A 13,866-nucleotide genomic window follows, 5' to 3' on the forward strand; every position below is an offset into this window, starting at 1 on the left:
CTTTTTGACCTACAATGAATCAAAAAGAAAATATAATGCAATGCAGTGTATGCTAGGCTCTTCTATACCACTTTAATGCCAGCCCATGTTATCACTTCTTAGCGATGTCAGCAGTAGGCTATAGCGGAGATGCTGGCTTTTGAAGACAATTGTTAAAATTTTATGTGAATTTGTCAAGATGAAAAATCGTCACACTGTCACATGGCCCGTGTTCTTCTTGACCTATGTGCCTAAATTAGTCACATATAGATATTTACAGCATACAGTACAACAGAAATCTCATCTGTTGCTGACACTTCCTGTCCAGGGATGTAGTGATGGGTGAAGAATTACTGGTCTTTGGCTGTAGATTTCATTCCTATATAGAAAGCACAGCACTGACTGAATTGTAACTAAACTATGGAAGCACTGGCTGCTTTTTATTTGGGGGATGGAATGGTTTCACTTCCTTGAGTTGTTGGCCAAGATTGTGAGATCTTTATCAAATGGCTATCAATTCCTAACCTGGAATTAAGACAAGTCATGCCATAGGACAAAGTGGGAACTGTGTGAAAATTCTGTTTTTCTGAAGAACATTACTGTAAGGCAGTTTAGTTGTTGGGGCCATAGTTTTGAAGAAGAGGAACTGAACAATATGAAACGGTCAAGCTCATTCCGGAAAAGGCTTGCTAAAGTTGCCTTGTTGTTGAAACAGTCTCAGGGTGATTATCTGAAGGCGAATGAGGCCACCACACTGCTGAAGTAAAGACGGTTTCACTCTTGTTAGTGCTTGGAGGAGTGACTGGTTGGGAACCACATGTTATGGGATCCATGACGGTAAAAATGTCAGTTTTTCAGTGCCAATTAAAGTGCAGTTTTCTAAGTTAGTTTTGTCGTGAGCTATGAAATGAAAAAAAGTGTTTCCCTTATATTTTGCTTTTATTGACAGGCGAGTTTGGAGAAGTATGCAGCGGTCGTCTAAAACTTCCTTCTAAAAAAGAAATCTCAGTGGCAATCAAAACTCTGAAGGTTGGTTACACGGATAAGCAGAGAAGAGATTTTCTTGGAGAGGCAAGCATCATGGGACAGTTTGATCACCCCAACATCATCCGATTAGAAGGAGTTGTCACTAAAAGTAAGAACTGTTGTCTACTATAGGATTTGGGAATCTCAGGCACCAGTGCAAAGTGTTGCCATTCAGCCCCTCTCTTTCTGTCTGGCCCATGGGACTCTCCCGAGGTCATGACACACACACACACACACACACACCCAACCTAATCTTGCTTCCACCAGACCACCCCTCTCACCAGCCCTGCTGTGCCTGCTCCTGGCATAAATGTGTCTCGAATTGTTTTAATGCTTCTTGCTTGCCTGGACAAAGGATAGAAAGACATGTATAACTTTTGTGCACTGGAATATGCAAAGAAAATAACCATACCCATTGCTTTGCCAATATTTGCCTCTGGCCATGCCTACCCCAAAGGCTCTGCACAAGGCAATGTGGCCCACATGCTGAAAAGGACAACCTACCCCTAGTCTAAACAGTTGTAACTGAGGATGAATCAATTGAAATAAATAAATAAATAAACTACCTTCAAAAAAGGCAGGGCAATTATTTGAGCTGAAAGTTGAATAGATTTACCTGAGTTTCTGTATTTGAAGAAAACGCTTTGGGTGATATGAAATAGGAAGAAACTTGTAGAAATACTTAAAGTCGGCTTGTGTATGTTGTAGCATACTATAGATAGTGTATAGAAAATTGTATGGAAGACTCTTAAAGCCCTCCTCCCGTGACTGTCATGGAAAGGGTTTGCCTTAATATGCCTCAAAAGAAGTTGATCTTTGAATCAAGTGGTGGAAAATCACATTCATAAGCTGCAAATGTCATCTGTCTGTGGTCAATGACTTTTCATTAAAACTCTTAGAAACTGCTCATCTGATTTGCACCCACAGGGAGTAATTCGAAAATCCATGGTCTGTAGGCAAGGTATGAAAGGTTTATGTGAAATGTAGTTCCTAAGATATCCAGAATTCTCTTAGCTGCCTAGTCCTAGGTAGGGGGGGAGATAAATTGATATTTTGACTCTTACCAGGATGAACGCCAGACCGCGATAAAAGTTTCATATTTTTTCACCCTGTAATATATCGAGAATGCACTGCCCAGCTGGCCTTACAGACCTTTGCACTTACAGTAATACCTCTGGTTACGAACCGTCCTCCTTGCAAATGCTTTGGGTTACGACCTTTGCTAACCCGGAAGTAGGTGCTCCTGGTTGCGAACTTTGCCCTGGGTTGTGAGCGAAAATTGCACACTGGAGGCACGCATCAAGAGGCCCCATTAGTGAAAGCACGCCTCAGGATAAGAACGTTTTCCGGTTATGAACAAACCTCCGGAACAAATTAAGTTTGTAACCAGAGGTACCACTGTACTGCAAGGTAAATGGCCGTTTCCTGCCTGCCCTATCTGCAAGGCATATGCCCCTGCGGCCTCTCAGCTGAAGTTGCAGACTAAAGGACTTTACTTTGCATTAAAAGCTGCTTTCTGCTTGCACCATCTGCAAGGCCCTCATGGAGGCAGCATGTTTTCTCCTGCTCTGGTGGGGGCAGGACCCGAATGAATGGCTTCAAGTGACAAGCAAGGACTAAACAACAGTAAGAACTTTCTGACAGTAAGAGCTGTTTTGACAGTGGAAAGGACACCCCTGGTAGGAAGTACACTCTCCTTCCTTGGAGGAGAAGCAGAGGTCGGGTGACTCTCTGTAACCTAGTTTTCAGGAGCCACGTGGCACCTAGATTGTCTACCTGACTTTCTAACAAGGTGCTACCATGGGTATATAAAGCCCTTAACAGAACAGTAATATATTCTCCAGAAAGTTTTAATAGTTTATAACTAAACTATTAAACTATTAACTAAATGGCCAAGAATAGCATGAGTAAATTTTCATTTAATTATATACATCAAATTTAGATTTTTCTTTTTAAAAACATTTCCCCATATTATTATAAACTCCAGCCTTATTTCAGACATGTATCGAGATACTGCAGTGTTTAGCTGGCGATATATCATGATAATGCCAGATATCACCCAGTCCTAGGCAGTCTAGTCCCTATGTGACCTCCCTTCTTTTGGCCACTGCCAGCCAAAGAGAACTTGACACTATGCTGCTAGACAGTATTGATAATCCTTGAGCTGTGAATGTTCTAGTCTTACTTATAGGATGCCTATAAGTCATAATGATTCCTAAATACCAAGGCAGTTACTTAACGTAGAAGCAGTATTTTCCATCTTAAGGGGCTACACAACCGTCTTTAAACTTCTGGAATAGTTAAATATATACTACAGGAACCCATGGTCTTGCATTCTCTTATAGTTTTGGAGAATTCTGTGCACTATACACCCTCCTGTGGTGATAATGATGATAATGCTTTACAGTTGTCATTCAAGATTAGAAAGTACCGGGATCTGTGCTGAGAGTGATTGCTCTTAAACAGCTGCAGGCATTCTGGCTGCGCTTACAAAACCATTCTGCACATTACCTCATGGTGTCAGCATCTGGCAGATATTTGGATAGCCACAATTAGGCAGCAAAAAACCATGTGGCAATAATTGGTCCATGTAAAAGCTTAATTTCATTATTTATTGCATGGTATTTCATATGTATTTTAGGAGTCATAAGAACAGTACAAAGTGGGCAAATATTAGTTCCTGCCTTGCAAATGCTCAAGAATAGCATTGATAAATTGATTAGCATAAAATTGAATCCCGTATAGATATTGCTAACACAATGTAGATGACAATTTCATTTTTTAAAAAAAGAAGGAAAAGGGGAAATTCAAAAGTTTTAAAAACTTTTTATGCTTACCCTATCCAAATTGGATGTTTACACTAGATATGCTAAGAACATCTTTGCTTAGTCTGGAATGTATTAAACATCAGGAGGAACTTTCTGGCAATAAGAGTTGTTCGACAGTGGAACAGACTTCCTCGGGAAGTTGTGGACACTCATTCCTTGGAGGTTTTTAAGCAGAGGTTGGAGGGCCATCTGTCATGGATGCTTAAGCTGAGATTCCTGAATTGCAGGGGATGGGACCAAATGACCCTCAGATTCTCTTCCAACTTGACAATTCTATAATTCTATGATTTCTGATGAATGCAAGAAGTGGGACCTTGACCTTTTCATTCTTTACCTGTTCATTGTCATGCTCTATCAACACTGTGCTAGGGAATTGAGGAAAGAAGGGGGCAATTAAAAGGAAACCAAATGTAGAAAAGGTCACACAAGGCTCAATTAACAGAAGAAACTATGTATTCTTGGGGTAAAGGGGCTGAGCAGAAGAGCAAAAATGTTGCGTAGGGAGGCCAAAGCAGGTGAAGGTAATAGTGGTTTGGAGGTCATAGAAAAGATGGGTGGTGAAGAACAATGGAGGAAGCTGTGCCTAGTGCAACCACTTAGTAAGAAAACAAATAAGATATTCATCAGAAATCATAGAGCTTATGTATGTAGCTTAGTGTTGTAGAGCCCTTCAGGATCTTGTGTCAGGGATTGTGCTGAGGAGGGCTGCACTGAGGAGGAATGGTGGGAGCCACCTCCTCCCCCTTCTCCTGCTCCTGAATCTTCCCAGGAGCAGGAGGACAGTATAGATTTGGAACAGTGGTTTGCAGAGGGGCATAGTTCAGAAGGCAGAAGCTGGGAAATACTGGATGGGGAACAGCTAGGAGAAGAAACACTAGAAGAGAGAGGGTTAGCAGATTCATGGTCTTTGGACAGCATTCGTCCAGCGCCTTTCCCAAGGTCGACATTCCTTTTGTTTGATCTGCTCATTTACGGCCACAGGAGAGGAAGCCGATTCCCCAAAGCCTGACATCTTGTAGGGCATCTAGTCCAACCTACTGTACAATGCATGTCAGATGCAGGAGGCAGCTGCAGCATCCCTGACAAATGGCCACCCAATCTGCTTAAATACCTCAACTGAAGGAGTGCCCACCACCTCCCAAGGCAGACTGTTTTACTGACACTTCCATCCTTTGGTTCTAGTCCTGCCTTCTGGAGCAGCAGAGAAGAGATCTGCTCCATCTTCTACATGGCAGTCCTTCAGATATTGGAAGAATGTATCAATTTTGGAGCATGACTTTTGCTTTTATGAGATGCATTGGAATGGAGCTTGGGGCAGAAAAGCCACTCCCAAAATTATAAGTAGGAAAAGATCCCGGGGGTTAAGAAACCAAAACAGCGGTCCACAGCCATGATGAAATAAAATCAATATATTTCTTGTTTGGGTGTTGTCCCAGGAACTTATTTAAAAATAACCAACTCTCTGGGCACTTTAACCTATAACACCACATCAGTTTTTCCTGGTACCCCAACACATTACATTGCGTGGAACAACAAGACAAGAGCAACCCACATGTAAAATCAAGTTGATTTTCTTGGGATAGTTCTTGTCCCAGGAGCTTTTTGTTGACAGAAAGAACTGTAAATGGTGACTCAAATTTGTGGTCATTGTTTAATACCTTGTGGGTAACAATGTTCAACACAGAAATAATAATAATAATAATAATAATAATAATAATAATAATAATAATAATAATAATAATAATAATACTGTGCAAATTTTGCAATGAAAAATGCTGTGGTTGTGTAATTTGCCCCCAAAGGTCTGAGTTAGGACTAGATTTCCCCCTCAATCAAAGTGATTTTTCACTTGGACTTTTTGCAAACATTCTATTATTCATAGTGTCATTTCTTCAGCAGTTAGAACGTTTATGAGCACTCCATGACATCATGGCAGGCCAGCTAATCACTACCTGATGCTTCACCACCACAAAAGGCCTTAGCACATTACAATCCAGAGTTGTTTAGAATATATATCAGCTAAGACATATAACACAAGACATTATTGAGGGGAAATGTTTTTGGCCATTGCTGACATTATTACTATAAATGTTCTTACTGCTTTCAAGAAGGCAATTCAGATACATGTTTTGCATTATCACTAAGATGGCAAATACTTAATAGATTATTTCTTCCTACATCGATATGGTACAATGATAAATTCTCCAGTGCTTTTGAATTCTATTTTACTGGCAATTATGTAGAGCTTAAAGGTAAGCTGGACATAGTTCAAGAAAATAGTTCAAGTTTGTATATTATCCATGGGTGTTCTTTTTGAAAGGAGTCTGCCAAGCATACCTTCCAAAATATATAAAGCACATGATAAATAGGCATTGGGACCGTTACATGGCAAACCCAATTTTGATGGATGGCCCTTAGAAAGGAACTGACTGTTCATGCTGATAGGCTCATATGAACTAATTCTTGACCTCTTGCATGGCAAATGTCTGTAAGGAACCCTACTTGAACCCAGAGGCACACATTCACTGTTTAGGGACAGTGTTTCTTATTACTCACTAGAGATGTGATAAGGTGTATGGGTAAAATAAGACCTCCGACCATTCTTCCAGCACTGAATTATTCCCCTGAAACATATTTGTTTCTGTGCTGAACTTTCCTTCCACACTGGTCTCTAGGGTGTCCTATAGGCAGCAGCCCTAATAGCCAACACACATGTTCTCCTTAGTTTACTAATAATTTACAGCAATTTGTAGCAGTTTAGTATAATAAATTTTAGAAACACTGTTGACATAAGTTGTTATCGTGTAAATGGCTGCATTTTTATAAATTAACACATAATGTTTCTTTTTTTCAAAAAAAAAATGTAGGTTTTCTTTGGAGCATATGTTTCGGATTGCACATACATTTCCAGCTCAGTGTTAGTGAGAATTTCTCTTCAGAACAGGATAAATAAGGCAGGAAATGTATGTCTAATGATTTGAAAGGCTTTTGCTTCTTTCCTAATTTTAGACTACTGGCACATTATCAATATGGAAACATTCAGATTGTAACCAGGCAACTTTGGCTTTTACTTGTTGCGTAAATTCATCTCATAAGCATTGCTTGCTACCAAATGTACAATGTTCCACTCAGTTTCTTTTTATTTAGAGTTTTGAAACATACTAAGGCATGTGGGACCTATAACAAAGTCTTGCTGTCTATAGCCATTCCCCTAGAGGAATATTCCAGACAGGAACATGGAATAGGAGCCTTGTTGTACTGTTTAAGCCTCTCAGTATGGGGGTAGATGAATGGGGTTTATGGGTGGAGAATGGATAAAGGACACTTTTTCCTCCTTCCCCTATATAAGTCTACTTGAAGTAAGCCCCATTGATTCTGTGTGGTTTATGTCCTTGGTGAGTACAGCATTAAACCCTTAGCCTCCCCTCTCCTCACCCACTCCCTCTCAACTGCCATCAAGACTTTGTATGTTCATGGCTTCATGTCAGTGAATATGGTTGAGTTTTCTTTCTTTCGTTTGATTCACAGTGATATGTACTTCTGCCTAGCAAGGATGTCACCTCTGTATGTAGGTGGCCCTGATTCTAATAGGAACTGGCTATTAGAGGAAACAAGTATGGCACTGCAGCAAATGGTAGTGGTGTATCCTCACATCCTTTTAGACATGGTCCTGTTCGTTGGGGCTGCCAGTTAGCTATGCCTTTCATCTAGCAGTGGCACTATCCTACTTCTTCCCCCTTCCGCCTATCAAACTACCTGTTCTTCCTTCCTTCCTCCCTTGATTTTGTTGTCACTGCGTTAGTGGTGGAAGCTTTTCTGCTGCCGCTTCATCTCATCTTCACTGCTTCCGTACCTCACTCTGAGGAAGGACCAATGGGGTCTTCCTCTAGAGTAAGACATAGGCATGGTCCCTATTTGGGCCAGCTCTACTTTTAGAGTCACTTTTACCTCATTTAACAGTGGTGTACATAGAGTAACATTTATCCTTTATTTATCTTGCATCTCGTAAACAGATTGCTGTTGAGCCTAAAGATAATTCTGTAAATGTGCAATGAAATCTATTCAAAGGTCTGAATCCACCTTTTATCATCATTGGAATGAAATAGTTTGTTGAGTTTTGAGACTGGGGAGCAATATTATTAAATAATAACCACGTTTTTATCTGAATGACATGGAGGCTTAACTGTGGCTGGATCTAGACACATAAAAAAACCCGCTTCAGTTTAAAGTGTTGTAAATTTAAACAGGAAAAACAGGTAGAGAAAAATGGGACTCCACGTTGCCAGCTGATGGCACAATGTTATATTGCACATACTATGTACAGTGGTGCCTCACAAGATGAAATTAATTCGTTCCGCAAGTTTTTTCGTCTAGCGAATTTTTCGTCTTGCGAAGCACGGTGTCGGAAAAGTTTTGGAAAAGCTTCAAAAATCACCAAAAACCTCAAAAAAGGCTACCACACCGCGTTCTATGAGTTGCTCCTCGAAGTCAAGTCACAACTGTATTAACGGTGTTAAGAAAAAGGAAACAAACTTGGAAAAAGGGCAAGACATTTCCGTCTTGCAAAGCAACCCCATAGGGAAATTCATCTTGCGAAGCAGCTCAAAAACCGCAAAACCCTTTCGTCTAGCGAGTTTTTCGTCTTGCGAGGCATTCGTCTTGCGGGGCACCACTGTATATAAATAACTTTTTCTTTACCAGTCTAGCTGAGACCTGAGAGCAGGAAGCGACTAATAAGTCCTGTCAGCAGAAGCCACATGCAAGAACTTCTGCTTGTGCAATGGGACTTTCCCCCCTCCCATGCCCCCTGAAATTGGCTTTAGGGGGTTGGGAACACCCTCAGAACAGCACATGGTGATGGGAGGGAGATCGAATGTTTTAAGGCAGACTTGATTTTCCTGGTATTTCTCCCTTTCCTTCCCCTTAAAACAATAATCACACAAACAATCGTGTAAAATGTATAAATAACATTTGTTCCCGCAGAATACTTGTTGAAGAGTAACAGATAACAGCAGCTTTCTTCAGGCAGGTTTAAAATGGTAATTTGGTGACAAGTACATACTTAAGTCTAGCTTAAATGTAGTCGAGCTTTGGAGCTCAGATTTAGCAGATGTTTTCACATTTCTGGTTTGGTGGTGAAAAGCTGAGGAAAAGGCAAAAAAGGAGAGGATGTGCCCGGGCAGGTAAGAGAAGATATATAGCTATGCCTTCTCCCTGTCAGGGCACAGTGGGAGTGTCTCTAATGGAGTTCTCTCTAGCAAACTTAGAGGAAAATTCTGTGAGCTTCAGCTCCTAGCATGTGCCCGTCTAACAAAACATGAATTGTTGGTTTGACTGCATTTTAAATATCACACAAAATTTCCTGAGCATGACATTGAAATCCTCTCTCTGATATTAATTATTTTATTAAAACATGAGATCCCATAAAAAATGATATGAAGTATGGCAATCTGTGGCTTCAATGCCTTTACAACACCTTTGAAAGGTGGTAAACATAGTTTTGTTCGTATAGCATAGAATGTGCATGGCAATTTACAAGACAGTAGTTTAACTTTCGACTATAGGTCTGTATTAGTAGGGATACCTCAGACTAAATAGGTCTGTAGCCATTTATAAAATGGAAATTGTGCACCGCCAGCGTAGTCCTGTAATGTCGTACGAGCGCATAATTCTGGTAGCTTGTGAATTATTTGCAGCTGTAATATGGTTATTAATAATTAACTGAATGAACATTATGCTGTATTATGCCATGTATTTATTGATTATGAATGGAAAGCCATGGAGGGGGGCGGTATTATCCCTAAGGAGTTAAAGCAGTTGCTAAGTGGATTATCTAGTGGGGGTTTTCTGGTTCCCAAGCCATAACTCATGTCAGACCTGACCAGAAAGATCTGAAAGACTGAGCTTTGTAAAGATTCATTGGAGCATAAGCACGGCAGTGTTTCTTCACAAAGGACACATGAAAGAACTGTGTCCAATTGCCATTAGGCAGTGGAAAGGCTGTTAGGGTCCTGAGTAAGACCTGCTACTCCTGAACTACTTAATGCTTGTGATAATTAAATGTAGTATATTTGCTATTAGCTAATTGTCCAGGCAAGCACATTATTTGACCCATGAGAGCAGCAAAATAACCAGAATGTAAAATAGTGATGGGATAAAATCAGGCCAAATCTTTATTGACAGCAGCAGGAAGGGCAAGGGTTGGCATGGCATTGGGTCCCAGGATCAGTTCATCATTCCACAAGCCCCATGTTGATGGAATGGATCCACTGGATTTGGATCACTCCAAACCTGTATGACAGGGAATCGGCCAGTGTTGAACCTTGCCGTGGTGCAAGCCAAGCAAGCAAGGTCTCACTGGGGGACCAGGGTGCAGATTCCAACCAACCAGATACCAAACCCATGCTTGGGTTTGCCGTGGTCAATTCTCCCCTCAGCTCCCTTACGCCCCCCATACTATGTTGATCCTGACCAATGCCATTTCTGCCCTCATACAAATAATGTTCTTCTGCCTAACAAAGGAATGCCATAATTTCACTGAGGAAAAGACAAAAAAAACCCCAACAAAGTGCCAATCAGGTTGAGAGAGGGGAAAAAATCCTGCCAGCCCTGTCAACCAACGACCCAACATTGCCCAGTGAAGGCTCTAACCTGAGGGTAGGCAGGCGGGAAGCTCTCAAAGCAAAATGGCTGTGAGCTCCAGGGGGAACAGCCTTATATAGGCTTTCCGCTCCCCTCTTCAGCAAGGGATCATGGGGCAGATTTTTCCTATGAGCCCATCACACAGAGAGAATACTGGGCAAAACCTTGCCCAGTATTTTGCTGCAATCTATGGGCTACAGTGCTGCCAGGCCAAGGCATCCTGTGCTTATTGGGCACGGAATGAGGCTTAGTCACAGGGAAGCAGGATGGTATTCTGCCACCATACACCCTTGTCCTTTTCTGTACAGGACACCTGCCCCCCTTTGCCCAAAGAGTGAAGCAGGGTTATATGCAGTGGTCTACTGATGGAAATATTTCCTATGTGCTAATATCTCAGCAGTGAAGTGGCAATTTCAGACAAAAACAAGCATGGAGAAATCTATCATTATGAGCAATGGTTGTGATTCATCCCCATCCATCTGTGTATATTTTGTGTATGTTAATATATTGTCAAATATTCCCCTATTGTTTGCTGGTGTTGTCTGGCCTCTTGTCCCCCTGGCTCATTTTATGATCCTAAGCATTCTTAATTGGAAGTAAATTGTCTTGAAATCAATAGGATTCACTCCCAAGTAAATGTGTTTAGGATTAAGATGTTGGCCTTTGAGCCCTGTGGTGACAAGTTTGCTTTATCCCTGAATAATTGTGATGATTTGCACCGATCTCCTGTTGTTGTTTAGTCGTTTAGTCGTGTCCGACTCTTCGTGACCCCATGGACCAGAGCACGCCAGGCACTTCTGTCCTCCACTGCCTCCCGCAGTTTGATCAGATTCATGCTGGTAGCTTCAAGAACACCATCCAACCATCTCATTCTCTGTCGTCCCCTTCTCCTTGTGCCCTCCATCTTTCCCAACATCAGGGTCTTTTCCAGGGAGTCTTCTCTTCTCATGAGGTGGCCAAAGTATTGCAGCCTCAGCTTCACGATCTGTCCTTCCAGTGAGCGCTCAGGGCTGATTTCCTTCAGAATGGAGAGGTTTGATCTTCTTGCAGTCCATGGGACTCTCAAGAGTCTCCTCCAGCACCATAATTTAAAAGCATCAATTCTTCGGCGATCAGCCTTCTTTATGGTCCAGCTCTCACTTCCATACATTTTATCTAGGACAGAAGATAAAATAGATTCATATAAATAAATAGTCCTTTGTTGTGATTAAAGAATTATCTTCTGAAATGCTAATATTATAGCTGCCTTCATGAGACCCAAAATGAAATGCAGCTGCATATAGTCTCGCTATAATGGGAGGTCAGAGTTGCCATATTGCTTCAGACCAATAGCTCACGTTAACCTAGCATTCTGTCACTGACAGAACCAGCAGCTTCATAAAAAGTATAGGAGAACCTTCAAGTTGAACATGTTTGCAGCAAACCAGGCATGGGAACGTCCCCCCCCCACGAGAACCTCTTTCCCATATGATTGATCTGCTGGGTGAGGTGGGGGGGGGTCATATCTCAACCGTTGGAGGGGAGAGCCAAAAGTGAATGGGTCACACCCCTCTTTCTGCCACCTTGCCTTCTTCCTCTCCTTCCAGGCTTTCTGAAGCTGAATGAAATTTGGCTGAGCGCTCCATGCCATCCTCAGGCCCATCCCTGTTCTAAATCCTTCCAGTAGCACCTTAAAGACCAACTAAGTTAGTTCTTGGTATGAGCTTTCGTGTGCATGCTCACTTCTTCAGATGCACACGAAAGCTCATACCAAGAACTAACTTAGTTGGTCTTTAAGGTGCTACTGGAAGGAATTTTTTTATTTTGACTATGGCAGACCAACACGGCTACCTATCTGTAACTAAATCATACAGACAGCCATGCAAACAATCCTGTTTATGCTCCTCTTCTGTTTGGAGGATGCTTTTAGGATGCTGATCAAACACCAAATGCTATTAGCTCTTTTACCATAATACAGCTCTCTGCATTTTGTAGAACTTAACTTTTCTCTTATTAACCCTTTACTTTATGATGATGATGAATTGTTTTTTTATTAAAGATGTTATTGTTTTCCCAAATGGTGCAAGTTCCTAATTATTTCTATAGGAGCACAAGAGTGGCTTCGCATGGTGGGCTGAGGGGAACCATAGGTTTGACTTCCTTCCATTCACGTTGAAAGGGAGTAACCTAGATAAGCCTGGCAGGACAGCTTGCTGTATGCGATTAACCCCTTCATGCATGCATTAATTAGACTTAAGCATTTTGGTTATGAGGCTGCTTATCCTACAGAGTGATTGTGCTTAATATTCCCCCCCCCCCAGGTAAACCTGTCATGATTGTTACTGAGTATATGGAAAATGGCTCTTTGGATAGCTTCCTGAGGGTAAGTACTTTGTTTATTCTGTGGTGATGCTCCCGGCTTTATAAATCAGTGTGACTGTACCATTATTGGTAGAATTTCAGACTAATGGCTACCATAGTAAAGGTTGATTGCGGATATGTAAAAATATCATAACGATATGAGTCTACTGCTTGCCTCATAAGGAATTATAGGAACACAGGAACACCTTGTACTTAATCAGGGTATTGTCTACACTGACTCGCAGCAGCTGTCCAGGATTTCAGGCAGGGGCCCCCATCCCGCAAGCCTGATGTATGATACCTGGGCAAAAAGGAAATATATGCACCTACTGCATTTCACCAGAAGAAAAGAATGAAATTGTATTACACTGTGAAAAATAATATTGAGTCACAGATAGAATGTGCCCATTTGAATCCATTATATATGTTTATAATCATATCTTGTCTGCCTTCCTGTGTATCTGCTTAACTCGGAGTAGAGAATTAAGGTTTTTGGTGACATTAGGCCCCCACAGTCAACTGGAGTGGGGGGAAATCAGCCCAAAGGGAGCTATACAGTCTGAACTCATATAAAAACTGTGCAATAATAAAAGGACAGATGAAATTACCCATGTCTCATCCGACAATGCCTGGGACAGGTTTATTTTCATTATAAGCACTGAGTTTTGGCAGAGCATTTTCACAAGGCAGGTTCCCAGTGACTTTGATAGAATGTGTGCGGATACAGGTCCTGGGTGCGTCGAAGATCTGAAAGGCTGTTGTAAATGTCTTACAGAAACATGATGCTCAGTTCACAGTCATCCAGCTAGTGGGAATGCTTCGAGGAATTGCATCTGGCATGAAGTACTTGTCAGATATGGGCTATGTCCATCGTGACCTGGCTGCCCGCAACATCCTCATCAACAGTAACCTGGTATGCAAGGTCTCGGATTTTGGCCTCTCCCGTGTTCTGGAGGATGATCCAGAAGCTGCCTACACAACAAGGGTGAGTCCGGTGATCTGTGAATGATTACTATGAATCCTTAGGTGTTTGAGAGCCAAATATCACATA

At 41.6% G+C, this 13,866-nt stretch overlaps 1 protein-coding gene across 5 annotated transcripts in view; it reads left to right on the forward strand.

Annotated features, from left to right (window-relative positions):
• The window catches only part of EPHA3 (EPH receptor A3), a 217,515-nt gene that overhangs the window by 186,598 nt on the left and 17,051 nt on the right, over positions 1 to 13,866 (forward strand). For all 5 annotated transcript variants that reach the window (XM_082219719.1, XM_082219720.1, XM_082219721.1 and 2 more), the window contains 3 exons: positions 929 to 1,114; positions 12,776 to 12,837; positions 13,591 to 13,800. In XM_082219719.1, the coding sequence (XP_082075845.1) occupies positions 929 to 1,114; positions 12,776 to 12,837; positions 13,591 to 13,800 (458 nt within the window). The remainder of the gene's footprint in view (positions 1 to 928; positions 1,115 to 12,775; positions 12,838 to 13,590; positions 13,801 to 13,866) is intronic.

The sequence above is a fragment of the Podarcis vaucheri genome (assembly GCF_965113315.1).
Source record: "Podarcis vaucheri genome assembly, chromosome: 4".
Classification (NCBI taxonomy): domain Eukaryota; kingdom Metazoa; phylum Chordata; class Lepidosauria; order Squamata; family Lacertidae; genus Podarcis; species Podarcis vaucheri.